This window comes from Mustela lutreola, chromosome 1, assembly GCF_030435805.1.
Source record: "Mustela lutreola isolate mMusLut2 chromosome 1, mMusLut2.pri, whole genome shotgun sequence".
Classification (NCBI taxonomy): Eukaryota; Metazoa; Chordata; class Mammalia; order Carnivora; family Mustelidae; genus Mustela; species Mustela lutreola.
In genome coordinates, this window is record NC_081290.1 from 181,106,614 (window position 1) to 181,128,129 (window position 21,516).

The window sequence follows — 21,516 nt, forward strand, 5'->3', positions numbered from 1 at the left end:
TTTATCAGATATGTTATTTGCAGATACCTTTTTCCATTTAGTAGGTTGCCTTTTCGTTTTCTTGTTGGTTTCCTTTGTTGTACAAAAACTTTTTACTTTGATGAAGTCCTAATAGTTTATTTTTGCTTTTGTTTCCCTTGCCTAAGGAGACATATCAAGAGAAATGTTGCTAAGGCCAAGAGATCACTGCTTATGTTTTCTTCTAAGAGTGCTTTCAGGTCTTATGTTGAAATCTTTAATCCATTTCTAGTTTTTGTATATTGTAAAAGATAGTGGCCCATTTTGACTTTTTTTTTTGCATATATCCAGTTTTCTTAACACCATCAATAGAAGAGACAGTCTTTTCTCCCTTGTATGTTCTTTTTTCTTTTGTCACAGATTACATGTGTAATTTAATTTAATACATGTGTGGGTTTATTTCTGGGCTCTGTATTCTATTACATTGATCTCTGTGTCCATTTTGTGCCAGTACCATACTGTTTTGGTTATGATAGCTTGTAATACAGTTTGAAATCTGGGATTGTGGTACCTCTAGCTTTGTTCTTTCTCAAGATTGCATTGGCTCTTTGGGGTCTTTGTGGTTTCATGCAAATTTTAGAATTGTTTGTTTGATTTCTGTGAAAATGCCATTGTTATTTCAGTGGGGATTACACTGAATCTGTAGTTTGCTTTGGGTAGTATGGACATTTGAACAACGTTTTTGCTATCTATGAGCTCTAGATATGTTTCCATTTGTGTAGTATTCAGTTTCTTTCATGAGTGTCTTAAAGTTTTCAGAGTATGGGTATTTTTTTTCATCTCTTTAGTTATTAATTTTTAGGTATTTTATTATTTTTTGGTGCAATCGTAAATGGGACTGTTTTCTTAATTTCTTTCTAAATGCTTATTATTAGTATGTGGAAACACAAATGATTTCTATATGTTAATTTTATATCTGTGACTTTACTGAATTCCTGTATTAGTTCTCATACTTTTTTGGTTGAGTCTTCAGGGTTTTTTTTATATATATATATATATATATATATATATATATATATAGTATCCTGTATCAACAGATAGTGACAGTTTTACTTCTTCCTTTTCTTTCTTTTTTTAAATATTTTATTTATTTATTTGTCAGAGACAGAGGGAGAGAGAGCGAGTGAGCACAGGCAGACAGAGAGACAGGCAGAGGCAGAGGGAGAAGCAGGCTCCCTGCGGAGCAAGGAGCCCGATGTGGGACTCTATCCCAGAATCCTGGGATCATGACCTGAGCCGAAGGCAGCTGCTTAACCAACTGAGCCACCCAGGCATCCCTACTTCTTCCTTTTCAATTGGGTGCCTTTTCGTTCTTTTTCTTGCCTAATTGCTCTGGCTAGGAAAAGCTTTTAGGTTTTTACCGTTGAGTATGATGTTAGTTTTGAGTTTGTCTTATGTGGCCTTTATTATATTGAGTTATGTTCCTTCCATATCCACTTTGTTGAGAATTTTTATCATTAGTAGATGTTGAATTTGGTCATATACTTTTTCTGCATCTTTTGAGCTCTTATGTTTTTAATCCTTTGTATTGTTAATACTGTGTATCATGTTGATTTGCAGATGTTGAGCTGTTCTTGCATTTGTGGAATAAATCCCACTTGATCGTGGTGTATAATTCTTATATTGTTGGATCTGGTTTGCTAATAAATTTTTTATCATTTTTTTCCCCATCACAATAAGTATACTCTTTAATCTCTATTCCCTATTTCCCCATCTCTCCACCTACCTTCCCTCCTAACCATCAGTTCTCTGTAGCTAAGAGTCTGTTTCTTGGTTTGCTGCTCTTTCTTTCTCTTGTTTTCCTATGCTCATTTGTTTTGTTTCTTAAATTCCACATGTGAGTGATACCATAAAGTATTTTCCTTTCTTTGATTTAGTTAGCTTAACATGGTATACTCTAGCTCCATCCATGTCATTGCAAAAGGCAAGATTTCATTTTTTTTTTAAATGGCTGAGTGATATTCCATTGTGTATATATATATACCACCTCTTCTCTGTACATTCATCCGTTGGATACTTGGACTTTCCATAATTTAGCTTTTGTAGATAAGGCTGCTATTCAGGGTGCGTGTATCCTTTTGAATGAGTGTTTTGTATTCTTTGGGTAAATACCTAGTAGTGAGATTGCTGGGTCCTAGGATAGTTCTATTTAAAAAATTTTTTTTTTTTTAAAGATTTGATTTATTTATTTGACAGACAGAGATCACAAGTAGGCAGAGAGGCAGGCAGAGAGAAAGAGGGGGAAGCAGGCTCCCTGGTGAGCAGAGAGCCCGATGTGGGGCTCAGTCCCAGGACCCTGGGATCATGACCCGAGCTGAAAGCAGAGGCTTTAACCCACTGAGCCACCCAGGTGCCCCTAACTTTTTTTGTTTTCTGAAGGACTCTTTAGACAAAGGTGTCTAGTATTTTTTTTTTTAAGATTTTATTTATTTATATATTTGAGAGAGAGAGAGAGAGAGAGTGCGAGTGCCTGCACAAGCTGGAGGAGAGGGATGAGGAGGAAGAGAGACAGGCAGGCAGACTGTGCTGAGCACAGAGCCCTACGTGGGGCTCAATCTCATGACCCTGAGATCATGACCTGAGCTTAAATCGAGTCTAACACTTAACCAGCTGTGCCACCTGGGTGCCCCTATTTTTAACTTTTTGAGGAATCTCGATATTGTTTTCCAGAGTGGCTGTACCAGCTTGCATTCCAACCAGTAGTGTGAAAGTGTTCATCTTTCTCCACATCCTTGTCAGCACCTATTTTTTCTTGTGTTGTTGATTTTAGGTGTTCTAACCGGTGTGAGACCATATCTCATTGTGGTTTTGATTTGCATTTCCCTGATGATGAGTAATGTTGAGGATCTTTTCATGTGTCTGTTGGCCATCCATATGGCTTCTTTGGGAAAATGAGAGCCTTCTGCCCATTTTTTAATTGGATTATTTGTGTATTGAGTTATATCAGTTCTTTATATATTTTGGATATTAATGCTTATCAGATAGGTCATTTGCAAATATCTTCTCCCATTATATAGATTGTCTCAGTTTTGCCGACTTGTTAACTTTGCTATGCAGAAACTTTTTATTTTGACATAGTCCCAGTAGTGTATTTTTGCTTTTATTTCCCTTACCTCAGACATACTTAGAAAAATGTTCCTATGAGTGACATCAGAGATTATGTCTATGTTCTCTTCAAGAATTTTCAGGGTTTCAGTTCTTAACATTTAAGTCTCTAATCCATTTTATTTTTGTATAACAAAGTGCTCTAGTTTAATTCTTTTGCATGTGGCTCTCCAGTTTTCCCAATATTCTTGGAGAGGCTAACTTTTTCTCATTGGATAGCCTTTTCTACTTTGTCGAATATTAGTTGACCATATAGTTGTGGGTAGACTTCTGTGTATTATTCCTTTGACCTTTGTGTTTGTTTTTATGCCGGTATTAGATACTGTTTTAATCACTACCGCTTTGTAGTGTAACTTGAAATCTGGAATTGTGATACCTCCAGTTTTGTTTTTGTTTTTTTAAGATTGCTTTGGCTATTCAAGGTCTTCTGTGGTTCCATACAGATTTTATTTGTTCTAGTTCTATGAAAAAAGCTATTGGTATTTTGATAGGAATTGTATTAAGTATGAGTTTGCTAATATTTTGTTGAGGATTTTTGCATCTCTGTTTATCAGAGATTGTGGTCAATAGTTTTCTTTCTTCTTTCCTTCTTTTTTTTTTTTTTTCCTGTGGTGTTATTGTCTGATTTTGGTATGTGCATAATGCTTGTCCTGTGAAATTAGTTTGGGAGTGCGCCTTCCTCTTCAATTTTTGAGATAAATTTGAGGAAGACAGGTATTAACTCTTCTTCAAATGTTAGAATTCACCTGTGAAGCTGCCCAGTCCTGGACTTGTTGTTTGGGAGTGTTAAAAGTATTGATTTGATTTCATTACTTGTAATCAGACTTTTCAGATTGTCTCTTTGTGATTCAGTCTTAGAAGGTTGTGTGTTTCTAGGAACTTATTGTTATCTAGGTTTTTCAGCTTGCTGTAATGTAATTCTAGTTGTCACTTTAATTCTTTTTATTTCTGTGGTGTTGGCTATCACTTCATTTATGCATTTTTTTCGGAGATTTCCTTTTTTTTTCCCTGATGAGTATGGTTAGCAGTTTGTCAGTTTTTAAAAAGTCTTTTCACAGAACCAGCTTTCATTTTATTGATATTTTCTATTGTTTGTTTTTTTTTAAAGATTTTATTTCAGAGAGAGGATGAGTGAGGGGAGGGACAGAGGGAAAAGGACAAGCAGACTCCCTGCTGAGCAGGGAGCCTGATGTGGGACTGGATCCCAGGACTTGGGACTTGATCCCAGGACCCTGAGATAGTGATCTGAACTGAAGGCAGATGCTTAACCTACTGAACCACTCAGGCACCCCTTCTATTGTCTTTTGAGACTCTCTTTCATTTATTTCCACTCTGATCTTTATGTCTTTCCTTCTGATAACTTTGGGCTTTATCTTTTCTTTTTTTGGTTCCTGTTGGTGTAAAGTTAAATTGTTTATTTTGGCGTTTTTCTTGTTTTTTGAGTTAGGCCTGTATCACTATGATACAGGCCTTCAATTTGAGACTGATGTCAGTCTTCAATTTGAAGACTGATTTTGTGGCCTAACACATGTTCTGTCTTGGAGAATGGTCTATTTATACTTGAAAAGTATGTGTATTCTGAATTTTTTAGATGAAATGTTTTGTACATACCTGTTAAGTTCATGTGTTCTCATGTATTGTTTAAGTCTAATATTTCCTCATTGATTTTCTGTCCCGATAATCTACCATTGATGTTAGGTGGGGTATTAAAGTCTCCTACTATTAGGGTATCGCTGTCAGTTTCTCCCTTTAGTCTGTTAATGTTTTTTGTGTTTACATGCTTCTGTGTTTGGTGCATAAATATATTCACTTATTTTGGATTGATCCCTTTATCATTATGTAATGCCCTTTTTTGTTTTTTTTGTTACAGTCATTGTTTTAAAGTCAGTTTTGTCTGATCCTCTAGCTTTCTGGAGTAGAAGATGGTTTTGAGGAATGTTGATTTTAGCTCATGGTGGAACCTGCTACGCAACTTCTGGTCTTCCTGCTAGTATACTTGGTGTCCTTGTTTGTGCTACAGTCTCTTCTAGACTATGAGGATAATACTTGAGTTCTTGAATTTATATGCAGATATATGCAAAGAAGGAGTAGCGTCATAAGCCCTCACATACTCATGTATCTGTCATGCATCTTTAACAACTAACTTTCTGTGGTTCTTGTTTCAAGGAGCCAAATTCTAGAACATAGAGAGCGCATGGTGTCAGAGCCTCCCTAGGGCCTCTGGGTTCTGACTTAAATAATGGCAGTGATTCCAGTGTAAGTTCTGGCAGATGTAAAGGGAAGTGAAGACTTGGAGCATTTATAGGAAATTTTTCTTGGCCTCAGGATCCTGGCTGTAATTAAGGATCTTCATGCACTCTGAGCTCTTTAGGCTTTCACTTAGGACTTCTATTTGCCCCGAAATTTGGATGTGCTGCAGAAATACAAGGGGGAATCATATCTCTTTGTAGGGTATCTACATTGCTATGATGAAATGACACATGCACATGGCTCTTACAGTTTTGATACACAGGCTGCTCAGTGATGTGTCTGTGTAATCAAAAGAAACAACTGTTTTCAGGATCTGAAACATGAAGCTGAGAGGATCAATAACATAAATATACTTGTTTGCACTCCGGGTCGGCTTCTTCAACATATGGATGAAACAATATGTTTTCATGCTACCAATCTCCAAATGTTAGGTGAGTCTAATGAATTTCTGATGAAACAATCTGAGATTTAGGAGAGAAACCTCATAAATTTTAATGATAGAAATTTTTAATCTTAATATTTATTTAATAAAACATCTGAGAAATAACCTGAAACAATTTTTTGGCATAGGGATTCTGAACCCAGAGAATATAGCTAGACTTTTTTTTTTTTTTAAACAAAATGATCAGAAGAATATAAGTAGTTGTATATGAAATTAGACACTTCAGTATTTGACATTGCTAAGAATTGATCTTTTAAGCTATATCCACTTCTGGTGATATTACCAAATGTGGTTTTTAAAAAAAAGTCTATTTTGTAATAATTCTAGGTTTACAATTGCACCCATAGTATAGGGAGTTCCTTTATACCCCTCCCCCAGTTTCCTCTGGTGCAACACCATACACAACTGTGATACTTTTGTCAGAATGAAAATTGACGTTGGTCCATTACATAAATTCCAGACTTTATTGGATTTCACCAGTTTTTCCACTAATGCCCTTTTTTTCTCTTCTAGAATCCAGTCCAGATACTAGTTTACATTTAGCCTAATGTATATTTTAAATGTAGTTCACCTTGAATTTTCTCTTTTTTAGTTCTTGATGAAGCAGATAGAATCTTGGATATGGGCTTTGCTGATACCATGAATGCTATTATTGAAAACCTTCCCAAGAAACGTCAGACTTTACTCTTTTCAGCTACACAAACCAAATCTGTAAAGGACCTTGCACGCTTGAGTTTGAAAAACCCTGAGTACGTCTGGGTTCATGAAAAAGCGAAATACAGGTATGAACTATATAAAACCATATTTGATTTAATCAAAAATCAGTGTTCTTGTGCCAGTACCATGCTGTCTTGGTGATTACAGTTTTGTAGTAAAGCTTGAAATCAGGCAACTGTTGAGTGAAATAAGTCAAGCAGAGAGAGTCAATTATATGCTTTTACTTACTTCTGGATCATAAGGAATAACACAGAAGGCATTGGGGGAAGGAGAGGAGAAGTGAGTTGGGGGAAATTGGAGGGGGAGACAAACCATTAGAGACTCTGGACTCTGAGAAACAAACTGAGGGTTTTGGAGGGGAGGAGGGTGGGGGATTGGGTGAGCCTGGTGGTAGGTATTAAGGAGGGCATGTATTGCATGGAGCACTGGGTATGGTGCATAATCAATGAATCTTGGAACAGTGAAAAAAAAATAAAATAAAAAAAAATCAATGTTTGTTTTAGTATACAAATTTGACATTTTAAATTAACACTACTTTTTAGGAAATAAGACATCATTTTATGTGTTGTGACATATGGGAAGCGTAGTAAAATATATTAGTTAAAATTATTTAGGTATTTGATGCCCCTTTAAATGTGGGAATACTATGGTGCAATCATTTTCAAAATGTGGTCTGGGAAACTTTTAAGATATTAACATCTCTTTCCATAAGATATTAACAGGTATTTATTAATAACTACACCTGCATAAAATGAGGGGCAGTGGGGTTGTGTGGCTATGTGGGAAATGGGTTGGGGGAAATGGATTTTAAAATGTATTTTGATACAAGTGGAAGTTTGTGTATGTATATTTGGTATGAATCATTGTAGACTGTGGATATGCTTGACTTGCAGAAATATTTTCTGGTGAATGTAGGTAGGATCTATTGAAGATCTCAATTCAACCTACCATTATCTCTATCTTAACTTGTATTTCTTCCTATGAAGTGTTAGTCTAGAAGGAAATAGTTTGGGGAAAAGGGTGGCTTATCCTCTTGGAAGGTTTTTAAATGCTGAGAATGTGGGCCTTGAAGCCCACATTAACTTTGTTCAGCTAATATATGTCTAGGATTAAAGAAAGTCCTAAAAGAGGCCAGACTCCATGCAAGTAGGTGATCTTAATGGATGAAAACTTTGGTTATCAAGAACTCAGGAATGGCATAGCAGGAGATTCTTGAGGTAGTTTCCTCCTTAGCTTACTGCGGAGGAAACAGTGGTCCTTGTTTATAAAGTTGTATTGGGATAGCTATTGACATTCTTGGTACAATTAATAGTCTGAAGATTGTCCAGGTCTTTAGATTATCTTCTTTGATCTTTCTGCTGTTTGTTTTCTCACTATTTTCAAGACCCTTTAGTGTTTTTACCAGACATAAATTTTTCAGTCATTAGGTGGTTGCTAAAACTGCATCATTTAAGGTAACTAACTGTACGTAGTATCACTGTTGCTAATTTCTGTAGATGACACTAGGTTATTATTTATAGAGCAGAGTTAGAAAAAACTGAATACAAATACTGTCTATTTAAAAAATGATTTTTAAAAATGATTTTATTTGAGAGAGAGAGAGACTGCACATGAATGGGGAGAGAGGTGTGGAGGGAGGGACACTGTGGTGAGTGTGAAGCTCCAAGCAGGACTTGATCTCATGACCCTGAGATCATGACCTGAGCTGAAACTAAGAATTGGACACTTAACCGACTGAGCCACCTAGGCGATGATTATTGAAATGCAGTTCTATCACTTACAATGGGGCTTTTAGAAACCATGTCTTCATTGACATAATTGACAACTGTGGGGTATATGGTAATAACTGTAGCATTCTTTAATTTCCTGTTCATCAGAGTGCTACAAAAAGCAGATATTGTGAATTTTGTCTCATTATTGAAGTTTTTTTTCCTCAGCCATTAATTTGGTTAATGCACCATGGGAAAATCATAGTCAAGAATATTTTTAAGACATTATAGAGTATCTGCTCTCAAATCATGTAGGACCAGAAAAGTAATTTAAAAGTTAGATCTTTTTTCTTTCTTTCTTTCTTTTTTTTTTTAATGTTATTTATTTGTCAGAGAGAGAGAGAGAGAGAGCATGCAAGTGAGCGCACAAGCGGGGGAGTGGCAGGCAGAGGGAGAGGGAGAAGCAGACTTCTTACAGAGTAAGGGAAACCCTATATGGGACTCGATTCCAGGACTCTGGGATCATGACCTAAGCCAAAGGCATGGCTTAACCAATATGAGCCCCCCAAGTGCCCCTAAAAGTTAAAGCTTTCTGAAGTTGTATGTTTTCTTAAGTGTATGTTTTGTGTATTTTGTGTATTTTTCTAAGTATACTGGGTTTTTTTTTTTTTTTAATATTGCTATTGTAGTGAAATGGTGCTTCTAATGAATTTTTTTTCTTTTGAAGAAAAGATTTTATTTGGATCATTGTAATTTGCTGTGTTTTACAATGAATATAAGTTGAATTCTGTGGTGAATTATGAACCGTTTCAAATTTGAGATGGATATGCTGAGCTTATGTTATTAGGTGCATAGAAATTTAGTATTACATTTCCTGTTAGCATCATTAATCATTATGAAGTGTTGCTCTTTATCTCTACTTTTTGCTTTGAAGTCTAGTTTGATATTAGTCTCCCTATAGCAACTTTCTCTTGGTTCATGTTTGCATGGTGAGTCCTCTGTTCATTTACTCTTTACATTATATATGCCCTTATATTTTAGATTTGACTTAGTAAGCAACATACGGTTCTCTTATCAGGTATGATAATCGCTTTGCAACTGGAGGATTTAGTTCATTTATCTATAACTTATATTATTTAAATTTCTACCCCCTTCCATTGTGCCTTTATTGTGAAATATTTTAATTTCAAACATTTTAAACTCCGTAAGCTGTTATTACTTTTTGAAACATCAGTATTTATTTATATTTATCCAAATAGTTACTCTTTATGATATTTTTATGTCTTGTGCACAAAAGAATTTCCTTTTTAGTTCAGGTTTACTGGTGTAAAAATTCTGTTTTGACTCTTCTGAGAACCTTTTTATTCTTTTTATTTTGGAGGGATATCTTGACAGATTTTTTTCTTCAAAGAAACCTTTTTGTTGTTCTAACTTCTATTATTGAAAGCTGACCGTTTTCTTGTTCCTTTGAAGATACTGTGTATTGTTTACGATTTTCTTATCTTTGATTCTCAGCGAAACTATGAGTGATTATTTATTTATTTGGTGGCAGGTAGATGTTGTAAGGACAGATGACCTTGATCTGGGCTATCCAGGCTTTTATTTTTATTTTTTATTTTTAAAGATTTTATTCATATATTTGATACAGAGAGAGAGTACAAGTAGGGGAACAAGAGAGAGTACAGGCTGAGGGAGAAGCAGGGAGCCTGATGCAGGACCTGATCCCAGCACCCTGGGATTATAACCCGAGCTGAAGGCAGCCGCTTAAGTGCCTGAGCCACCCAGGCACCCTAGCCTGGCATTTAGAGTCTGGGCTGTTCTGTTTCTTTTCTGTGTTTGTTCTGCCTTGAGTCCCGGCTGGGTTATTGCCCTTCCGGGGGTTTTAGCTGAAAGGTGTGGGTTAGCAGAGCTGTTCCATCTGGGCAGGCTTGAACTTCATAGTCCTGAGACTGCCAGGATCTCTGCTCAGCTCTGAGCTTCTCAGTTGATGCTTTTTGTTTATTTTCACTCATTTTGCTGTGTGTGTGTGTGTATGTGTGTTTAGAAGTTGTCACACTTCTCATGGGAAAATTGTATGAAGAAATTAAGATTCAGTGTTTTGTTGGCTACTTCTCTCTAGGATCTGGACCGTCATATTTAGGCCTAAGGTTGCTCTCCTGTGTTTTCCAGATAGCAGATGCTTTTAGGGAAAAGTGGAAATTAATATGGGGCTTGCCTCAGGGCATGTCTGTTGTCTTTTTCAGTACTTCAAGTCCTAGCTGCCTTGGTTGCTCTCTGTTGCTTTCTGTTTTTTTTTTTTTTGTTTGTTTTGTTTTGTTTTGTATTTAATCCAGGCTTTATAGTTAGTGCTATAGGCCACCAGAGTATTAATCTGATACAAACAACAGCTTTATAGCAGGAATGATAGCTTTTTAATCTTAAAGTTTTAGCAGCCAGTGATGATTATTGCTTAGATCCATTATTTTATTAGGATATGCAAAACTGTGATAATCTGATTCTATTTCTAATTTCTAAAATGTTCTCTTTCACAGTATATGTATGTGTATGAGAAATTTGTTGGAAAGACATGCTGTTGTGTGTGTGTGTGTGTGTGTGTGTGTGTATACTCCCCCCCCTCCCCCACCGGGGTCTGGATTTCAAAGGTAACCAATATGGTATATTTTTAATGTTTTTCCTCCTCTTATTTCCATAAGCACCCCTGCCACTTTGGAACAGAACTACATAGTTTGTGAGCTGCAGCAAAAAATAAGTGTGTTGTATTCCTTCTTGAGAAGCCACCTGAAGAAGAAAAGTATTGTATTTTTCTCCAGTTGTAAAGAGGTACTGAATGATTAAGAAATTCATGTTGAATCATCCTTTTTAAAATAGCCGATTTCCATTAGATAAATAGCAGTTTCTTCTGTTCTAATAACTACAGTGCTAGAGTCGGTGAGGAGTGTGGTAAATAGTGTGAATACTGGTAGAACAAAGCATTGAATGTCTGGACTAACCACAGTTCTTTATAATCCGACACCTCCCTCCATGAATACTGAACAGAGTGTGCCGTTTATTTCCATGCTTTGATGTCCTTGATCATGCTGATCTCTGGAATGCCCTCCTGCATTCCTTTACACTAATGTGTTGAATGTCCTGTAAGGCTAAGCTCAAATGTTACATCTGGAGGTCCTTCTGTGATACTCCCGATCCCCTTGTTATAATCAGCGATTTCCCTCTGTCCTTCCATAGGGTATATGTCTTAAATTTAGCTAACACATTTGTTTAACACTAGTCATGTGCTTGAATAAAGCATTCAGTGATAAATAAGAAAGTCTCTTCACTTAAAGAGAAGGGACCTTGAGTGATTTTTATGTCACTTACCTCTCTATATTTCAGATTACCTGAGCATACATAGTTGTTGGCATATAGTAGGTAGATTCTAGACTTACAGCTTTTTAAGTACTTAGCGAGGTAAATATTCCAGTAAATTTCCATCCAGCTTATGGGAAAGATCAGTAATGGTTTGTCTGTTGTACTCTGTTCTTTTCTGTCTTTACTCTTTTTAGGAAACCTCTTCATTTCCATGGCTTTGAATGCCATCTGTGTTCTAACACCTGCCACATCAACATCTCAAGCCCTGACCACTCTCCTGAGCCCCAGATTTGTGTATCCACTTAAATACTAGAGATTTCCAGTTGAGTATCTTGAGGGTATCTCAAGTTTAAAATAAGAAAAGCAATTTAAGATTTCATATTCTGAAGATCTACTCCCTCCCATTTCTTCCCCATCTCAAATGACTGAATCCTTAATTGTTGCCTGTCTTCGTCTCATTGTCAATATAGTGGTAACTCGCATTAGCTCTACCACCTCTCACCGCACCTCATGCTATCGCTAAATCTAAGCCGTGCTTAACTTTCTCTTACTCATGGCTGGTCTCTTCATTCCCACAGTCTCTTTCCTATAGTTATCGCACATTCTAACCAGAATGATCTTGGAAAATTGTCCACCTCAGTAAACTTTTTCAAGAGCAGGAGTTTAAGGACAGTTTTCATTCAGGAGATGCAAACTGTAGAAAGTTTTCATGCTCTCAATTGACCCTTCCTAGGTTTGCATATGCATTTTTGAGCTTGGTTTGCCTGAGAGTGCATTTGTCATCTGCAGGTTAACCTTTCCCCTCCTCCCTTTGCATGATAGCCCTTTTATAACTGCAAAAGAAGGGCATGAGTTGCATCCATCTGTCATCTTCCTGGTGCATTGTCTCAGGACCTGAGAACCTTCCTGGCACCAGGAGCATTGCTGTTGAGAAAGCGAATGGCTCTAAGGACGAGGTAACAGGTTTTTTGTGGTTCAGTTGGCTTACCATTCTTTACTTTTAACAAAATTTGTAGGGAGACTTAATGGACTTCTTAGATGATGGATTTTTAGAAATTTTATTTATCATCATTTTGGAATATAGGAGTTCAAAGAGTTAAGGTTCTTTCCAGTACATTTTCTTTTTTTTAAACTAATTTTTAAAATTCCAGTATAATTTTACATATAGGGTTACATTAGCTTCAGGTGTATAATATAGTGGTTCAGTAATTCTATATATTATTCAGTGCTCACCATAAGTGTACTTAATCCCCATCACCTATTTCACCACCTTCCCTCTGGCAACAACTAGTTCTCTAGAGTCTTTTTTTTTGTCTATTTTTGTCTTTGCTATTTTCTTAAATCCACACATGAGTGAAATCATATGGCATATGTCTTTCTCTGATTTATTTCACTTAGCGTTATACTTTCTAGATCCATGTTGTTGTAAATGGCACGGTTTCATTCTTTTTTTATGGCTGAGTAATATTCCATTGTATATATGTATCACCTATTCTTTATCCATTCATCTCTGCATGGGTACTTGATTCCCTGTCTTGGCTATTATAAATAATGCTGCAGTAAACATAGGGCTGCATATATCATTTTGAATTAGTATTTTTGTTTACTTCGGGTAAAGACCCCGTAGTGGAATTACTGGGTCATATAGTATTCCTATTTTTAATTTTTTGAGGAACCTTCATATTGTTTTCCTTAGTGACTGCACCAGTTTGCATTCCTACCATCAGTGCACCATGGTTCCTTCTAGTTCATTTTCTTTATTTTCATGAAGACATTTTCTTAACATTCATATTAGAGAAAATAGGAATAAAATAACACAGTACTCTGCCTCAATCTACCAGTTAGTAGTATTCATTTATTAATATGTAAACTAAAGAGAAATAAAGCTAACAGCTCCATTTACTTCCATATAAGAAGAGATGTAATAACATCCAATGTTGTATAACAAAATTATTATGTTAATTAGTTCTTCTTGTTTTGCTTTTAAAAAAATATTTATTTCTTTATTTAAAGAGCACTTGCAAGTGAGGGGTGCAGAAGGAGAGAGAAGCAGGCTCACCATGGAGCAGGGAGCCTGACACAGGGCTTGATCCCATGATCCTGAGATCATGACCTGAGCTGAAGGCAGACACTCAATCCACTGAGCCACCCAGTGGCTTTATATCAAATTCTGACATTTCTTGTACTGGTCAGTTTTATACTAATGAAGTATAGCTTAGTCTGAGAATTTTTAATAGCTTTATGCCCACAGGGAATTAGAAATTAAAACTGATATTCATTATTTTATCATAGAAAGTTGTGAATATTGTTAATATAATCAAAAGACTTTGAAGCATAAAATTCTTAAGTTAAAATTCTGTGGGGTCAGAAAGTTGACGTAAGAGTTCAAGGAGGGGGTGCCTGGGTGGCTCAGTGGGTTAAAGCCTCTGCCTCTGGACGAATATGGAATATTCGGCTCAGGTCGTGATCCCACGGTCCTGGGATCGAGCCCCACATCGGGCTCTCTGCTCAGAAGGGAGCCTGCTTCCTCCTCTCTCTCTGCCTGCTTCTCTGCCTACTTATGATCTCTCTCTGTCAAATAAATAAATAAAGTCTTTAAAAAAGAAAAAAACGTTCAAGGAGAAAAATAAATGCAAAATTTCTTTCTCGAGTTTATTTTGTCTCTAATTTTGTCAAGGGCTTACTTCTTTTGTAGCAGTTTTAGGTTCATAGAGAAGTTCATAGAGAAGGAGCCTTCTTTCACACGGCATGACCTTTATTATTTTTTCATATTTTAAAAATGATTGTGGGGATCAAATTGCTCTGCTACTTAGAATCTATTTGATACATGTGTAAGAAGTTTATTTTAAATTCTCAGCATTTATAGGGACGCCTGGGTGGCTCAGTTGGTTAAGCGGCTGCCTTCGGCTCAGGTCATGATCCCAGCATCCTGGGATTGAGTCCCACATCGGGCTCCTTGCTCGGCGGGGAGCCTGCTTCTCCCTCTGCCTCTAGCCTGCCACTCTGTCTGCCTGTGCTTGCGCTCTGTATCTCTCTCTCCTCTCTCTCTCTCTCTAACAAATAAATAAAAAAAAAAATCTTAAAAAAAAATAAATTCTCAGCATTTATAATATATCAGAAATTACAGGTTTTTTTTTTTTTTTAAAGATTTTATTTATTTATTTGACAGAGAGAGAGAGAGATCACAAGTAGGCAGAGAGGCAGGCAGAGAAAGAGAGGAAGGGAAGCAGGCTCCCTGCTGAGCAGAGAGCCCCATGTGGGGCTCGATCCCAGGACTCTGAGACCATGACCTGAGCCGAAGGTAGAGGCTTAACCCACTGAGCCACCCAGGTGCCCCAGAAATTACAGTTTTTGCAACTAATTACATTTGGAAAAATGTCCACTATCAAGTTGAAAATGTAAAGGGAGCATATTTTTAAATAAATTCTCATAGGAAATAATGTGATGAAAAAGTGCTTGAAGACCTCACCTCTAAGACTGCATTTTCCCTTCTCTGCTCTGCATTTTTTAATTGGTGAAACTTGTGCTCCTTAAAGGATTTTTGCTGTTCATCTCATAAGCTTGCTGTGCTGCTGCTGTCCTGAAGTACCAAACTCTTTTCCCTGTTCATGTCTAGGTTCAGTATCTGTACCGAGTGTTCTGCCGGCTCCGTCCTGGCATCTCTATCCTTGCCCTGCACGGCCGCCAGCAGCAGATGAGAAGGATGGAAGTCTACAACGAATTTGTCCGCAAGAGAGCCGCTGTGCTCTTTGCTACTGATATTGCTGCCAGGGGGCTGGGTAAGAGCTTAGCAGAAAATATTCTGGAATCGTGTCTTATAGAATTTGCTTATAAAGGGATGGATTTGGGAATTCATAGTTTCATTCAAAAAATTGGTCCTTCTTCTCTTAGAAAAACATGTAAATTAAATTAAGGCTCTATCAATGAAAAATGTGTTTTCACCTTTTGTGCTTATTGTTTATGAAAGTAATCCTAGAATCCTGAGGAGCCCACAAAATCAAAGGAGGATTAAAGGTTTAAAGATAAGAGGAAAAACTACTCTGTTTCTTCGAAAATTGGAAACTTGATAAAATATTACAACTTAATAAGAATATTTGAAGTCACATTTTGTCACTAAATAGTTTTATTTTAAAAACATACTTAATGTACTTCAGCTTTCAAGAAGTCACTGATACTGTTTTACAGCTGGTGGCTTTATGGTGGCGGGATGGGGTACGGAAGTAAATTAGAGGAAGTTTGTGAATACAACATGAGAATAAATAGGTGGTAAATTTTTCAGTTACTTTATGTTAATGACTGTGACAGATTTTATATACACATGAATGATACATCCAGTGTATCTTCATATATACTACCCAGCTTTACTGACGATTTTTTTCATAATTCCCTTATTTCTTCCCATCTCCCTGTTGGTCTGGGAATATTTTAAGACATATCTCAGACATCATATGCATTTATTCCTGTGTGACTGGAGGCTGTAGCTAAGTATGCATATTTTTAAAGCTCTCTAGCCTTTATCATTATGCCAGGACTTTGGTAAAATCAGCATTTTGTATTTAACTTGTTTGGGCTATGTAATAGTCTGCTGAGGAAGTGGTATACCAGTTGTCTCCAATCTTCTATTTGTGTTTTTAAGTTAATAGTTAATTAAGATTTGCTTAGTTTGTGATCCCAGTTCTGATCTTTCTCAACTGTCCTAGCAGATGTCTCATGCTTGCTTTTCTAACAGTTCAGATGCAGTCTGTTTCTCTCTTCCTTGAGACCCTCTTACAGCCTCTGTCTTCAGCTCTCACCCGGACTGTTGCTCCGTAAACGTCATACACATTTGTCATCCTGGGACTCTTCTATCCAGATCTCTTCCTCTTTCTTGATTTATTTTCTCATTCTCTTTTAAAACATTTATAATCTATTCTGTAGGGGTGCCTGGCTGGCTCAATTGGTGTAGCATGTGACTCTTGGTGTTTCGGTTGTAGGTTTGTGTCCCACACTGGGTGTAGAGACTGCTTAAAAATAAAATAAAAAGTAAATAAAATCTCATTCCCTGTAGCTTTTTCAGTAAGGGTGCAGCATGGGAGGTAAATTTGAGTTGTTATGTGCATGTCCTGTTCTTTTTTTTTTTTTTAAGATTTTTTAAAAAAGATTTTATTTATTTGACAGAGAGAGACACAGTTGAGAACACAGTGTCTGGAAATGAATGAAAACTTCTGTAGCCAAATATGTGTATAGAATAATTATTGCTGAGAAATGAGAAAAAGGGACTTAGAAAGATATCATTAATTTGAATGGAGATGGGAAGAGCAAGGAATGTAAAGTTTCATTTAAATTGAGAACTCAGTTTTATAGTTCACCAGGAGCCCATGAGAAGTGGGTCCTTTTAGGTAATTAAATATCAGGATATTTCATTATTTGTCTGACACTAAGCTATCTCTTCTGTGTCAGATACAAAGTAACCTTCATATTCAAACACTCCTATCAAAGGAGAATTGTTTATCTCTTGGTTCATGCAATGAATTTTATTTTTAATAAAATTCACAGATGAGTTTGATGTGATGGAAAGCCCTGCAAATAATCTTGTAAAATAAAAACAGTGTGTCAGCTGGGTGGTTCAGTAGGTTAAGCATCTGCCTTTGGTTCGGGTCATGATCTCAGGGTCCTGGGATCCAGCCCTGCATTGAACTCTGTATTCAGCAGGGGGTCTGCTTCTTCCCTCCTCTGCCCCACCCCTGCTTGTGTAACCTCTCTCTCTCTTTCAAATAAATAAATAAATAAAATCTTAAAAAAAAAAATGTAGTACAGCATGGTAGATCTTTTTTTTTTTTTTAATTTTTTTATTTTTTATAAACATATATTTTTATCCCCAGGGGAGCATGGTAGATCTTGAAACTGATTTCTTAACTTGACATTCCTTATGTACAGATTTCCCAGCTGTGAATTGGGTTCTTCAGTTTGATTGTCCAGAGGATGCCAACACGTATATTCACAGAGCAGGTAGAACCGCCAGGTAGGTATGCTGACTCATTTCTTTGCTATTGCAGTCGGGAAAGTAAGCTGTTGATAGAATGGTAACTGATGAGCATCTTTCTGGAGAGCATTTGGTAACAATTAACCAAAGCCTTAGCTTTCCTCCTCATGCCTCACATTCAGTATTGAAACACTGATCTTAAGAAAAGAGATGGGTAAAATTTCAGTAAAGATATTCATCTTACTGACCTTTGTAAAGGTTGAGAATTGGGAATAATATAAATAATCATAGTAGGTTTATGAGTGATTATGATTTGCCACAGATGGACAGTTTTTTTGGATTTACCTTGTAGCATTTACTTTCTCATTGAAACTGGATGAGTATTTATAACATGGTTGTCAGTGAGACATTGATACTTGATGATGGAAGAGACACCACATGTTATTCTGCCTGGTCCAACAGTTTCTTCCGATTTTTAAGTCACGACTTGTGCTGAATGGTTTCCCAGAGATGGCAGGATCTTTAGACCCAAGATTTAAACCATCTTCCAAGCAGAACGTATCGTCTCCAACAGACTTGTCCTTCTGCTTGCCCTGTGTCCCTTTCAGCAGGTAGCCCCACGTGTACCCTGTCCCTTGTTTCTCTATTAAATCTCTTCAGTGTGTAGTTATTTTAAATTTCTTTGAATCCATAGTGTTTGAATGACTTTGAAGAAAAAAAATTTTGGTCATATCTGGTGAATTTTGTTGTATGTTTTGGCTGATGTGAAGGTTTTTCATGTCGTCCTGTCACCTGAGAACAAATAGAGCTCTCCTTCTATTCATTTTTAGTCTTAATAACGTTTGATTGCTTGAGTCACATTTACCTTGTGGGCCATTAAACATGGACTATAATCAAAATGTAGTCTAGCGCATTTCTTGTGTCCAGCATCAAGAGAGAGGATAGTACAATAGTGAAAGATAAAGCTATTTATGTACTTTGGGGTCAAGAGTGTTTTTATTGCAATTAACAATGTAATTTGAATAAGCAGTTGAGTTAGAAGTGGGTTCTGTATATGGTGTCATCATGCCTTCAGACAGACTTGCCTGTAGACTGGTGACATTTCAGCTTCTCATGGGGTCTAAGGAAATTGGACCTGGTTAGAACAGAGGTCTTGTTTTTCATTTTATGGAAAGGTGGGTGGTGTATCATTGATGCTCATATGGGCACCTGTTTGGGTTAGCTTTCATAGTGAGAGACTCAGAAGTCGTGAGTGGTGGTTGGTGGAATGAATGTTCCTCCAATATTTCATGTTCTTCAGTAAATGGATAGTATGTATGAATCCGTACATGTACCTGTGCACACGTTTGCAATCTGGATAAGGTGGGGCGTGGCTTCTCATGAGCATACTGCTCCAGGGGCACACGGGCTTGTTAGTTTCGCCATTTGGTTTGGAGATAGGGCAAATACATTTCTTTATAGAACACTTTTATTTGTTTATTTGATTTATTTGTCCGAGAGCATGAGAGCACACAAGCAGGGGGAGGGGCAGAGGGAGAGGGAGAAGCAGGCTTCTCGTGAAGCAGGGAGCCTGACGTGGGGCTTGATCCCAGGATCCCGAGATCATGACCTGAGCCGGAGGCAGATGCTTAACTGACTGAGCCACCCTATAGAACGCTTTTAAATAGTATTTTACAATTACTTTTCTTTTGTGAAAATGATTGGACATCTCTCTGCATCAGAAAACAGTTCACCAGAGAGGATTATTTCAAGGTTTTTGGTTCCCAGAGAGGTTGTTGAAAATCTTATGTAGTCGAACATACCAAGGTGAAGGTTAAATTGGTCCTAATGACTGGAGATGAAGGTAGCTACAGCAACATCACTATTGTATTTGAAGAGAAAATACTAATTTGAAAAACTATTGTAATATCTAATGTCATTAATTTTTAAAGTACAAGTCTGTTTTGATCCCTTGTAACCAATTAAAAATGTTTGACTCTTTTAGATGAGTAGTCAGTGGGAATGTTTAGGATATGCAATCCTTTTTTTTTTCTTGGGCAGTTTAATAAGAGAAATAGTGAAATTGCAGTTTAAAAGTTGCCATTAGTGGGCTTACAGATAATTAGAAAGTTTCTTGGGCCATGAGACTGGATAATTGAATTGAATAAGGCTAAATTAAAATTTGAAACTAATTAAAATCCTGTGTTTATGCTGTAATTAAAACTGGGTTGCCAGATAGTGTTTACTTGTGGAGGTGAGCTGTAATATTATGAATATAGAGAAATGAATTCATTGCTTTGTGGCAAAATAGCTAAGGTTTGAGGAATCTTTTTTTCCTTTATGTGATTTAGCTGAGTGGAAATGGTGATTCCGGTACTTTTCTTGAAGTACTTTGTTTTAATTTATTCACCTAAAATTCTCTTGATCCGTAGTATTGAGAAAAATTTTGTCTTTTTTCCTTAACCATCCACACCCCTTTTAACAAAGTGATCTCATTTAGAGACTGAGACAGTCTCATTTAGAGACAGGTGAGGCAAGTACATAGTGTACTTAAAAACGATTGTTTTTAGGGCTTGCAGTGCTTGATACTCATAAAAGCAAGCTTTTCCATTTCTCAAGATGATGCCCATTTGAAAATAAAAAATATTTGGTAATGAAAAGTAGGCATACATTAGATATTCCTCTTTAAAAATTTTTTTCAAATTAATTAATCCATTAATTAATTTTTAAGAATAGGCCTCACGCCCAGTGTGGAGTCTAGTGCAACACTTGAACTCACAACCCTGAGGTCAAGACCTGAGCTGAGATCAAGCATTGGATGCTTCACCCTCTGAGCCACCCAGGCTCACTCACCCCACTCCTCTTTTTTATATGTGCTTTTATTTGGAGAGTAGAGGTCTTTGGATGGAAGATATGAGTTATAAATAACTGTTCATATGTAACTGTTGGGAGTTTAATTATAAAAGGTGAGAGTCAGTGCCTGGCTGGCTCAATTGGTAGAGTATGCCACTCTTGATCTCAAGTTCATCAGTGAGAGCCCCACGTTGAGCCTAGAGGTTACTTAAAAAAAAAAAAAAAGATGTGTTTATATATGTGCAACTGTTGTTTTCTAGAGTTGGGGTAAAATAATTCCAGTGGTATTCCCCTAAGCCTTTCCTGCCTGATCTCAGACTTTGTGAATGATGTAGATAGCAGAGTATGGTTTCACTAGGGGGCAGCAGAGGCCAACTCTTTGCTTTGCACGCTCCTGGGCAGCAGCTTAAACCAACCAGCACAGATGAAGATGCAAAGTAGTTCAAATTTTTGCTGTGATAACTTAGAAGAGTTTATGGTTTGTGGAAAATACTGGTACTTTATGGAATAGATAATAAAGGGAATTTTTTAAAAGTGTCCTTAATTGTTTTGTAAATTGAAATAATAAAAGTAAAAGACAATTTCCATGAGCTTTAATTTACTGAAGGTTACCCTGAATATATTTAGGTATGAGATGGGAGCAATCTTTGCTGGTGGAGATTCTTGCTTCTTTAATTCCTTTAGCTTAGATTTATGAAGATCTTATTTTCAGCCTGCTTCTTCTAGGTAGATAATGGTTCTTTTTTTTTTTTTTTTTAAAGATTTTATTTATTTATTTGGGAGAGAGAGATCACAAGTAGGCAGAGAGGCAGGCCGAGAGAGAGAGGGGGAAGCACGCTCCCTGGCGAGCAGAGAGCCCGAGCAAGACTCAATCCCAGGACCTTGAGATCATGACCTGAGCTGAAGGCAGAGGCTTACCCCACAGAGCCACCCTGGCGCCCCTGGATAATGGTTCTTTACATGGCTTTCTGCCTTGGTCTGGTTGCCATTTAGAAATTTAAAGTTTTTTTGTTTTTTCAAAGGGCAAAACCAGTTCTTTATTTTGCATCAAGAAGCATTGAGCTGGGATGGAGATGGGCCAGGTTAGCTACAGAGGTTGATAAGTGGGCTGATATTTCTTAGGAGTCGGTTAG

The 21,516-nt window shown here is 36.9% G+C and overlaps 1 protein-coding gene across 1 annotated transcript in view; it reads left to right on the forward strand.

Moving 5' to 3' along the window:
• DDX10 (DEAD-box helicase 10) overlaps positions 1–21,516 on the forward strand; it is a 277,722-nt gene that overhangs the window by 12,705 nt on the left and 243,501 nt on the right. The window contains exons 5-9 of the mRNA XM_059179811.1: positions 5,684–5,804; positions 6,408–6,597; positions 10,935–11,061; positions 15,206–15,368; positions 17,506–17,590. Coding sequence (XP_059035794.1) covers positions 5,684–5,804; positions 6,408–6,597; positions 10,935–11,061; positions 15,206–15,368; positions 17,506–17,590 — 686 coding nt within the window. The remainder of the gene's footprint in view (positions 1–5,683; positions 5,805–6,407; positions 6,598–10,934; positions 11,062–15,205; positions 15,369–17,505; positions 17,591–21,516) is intronic.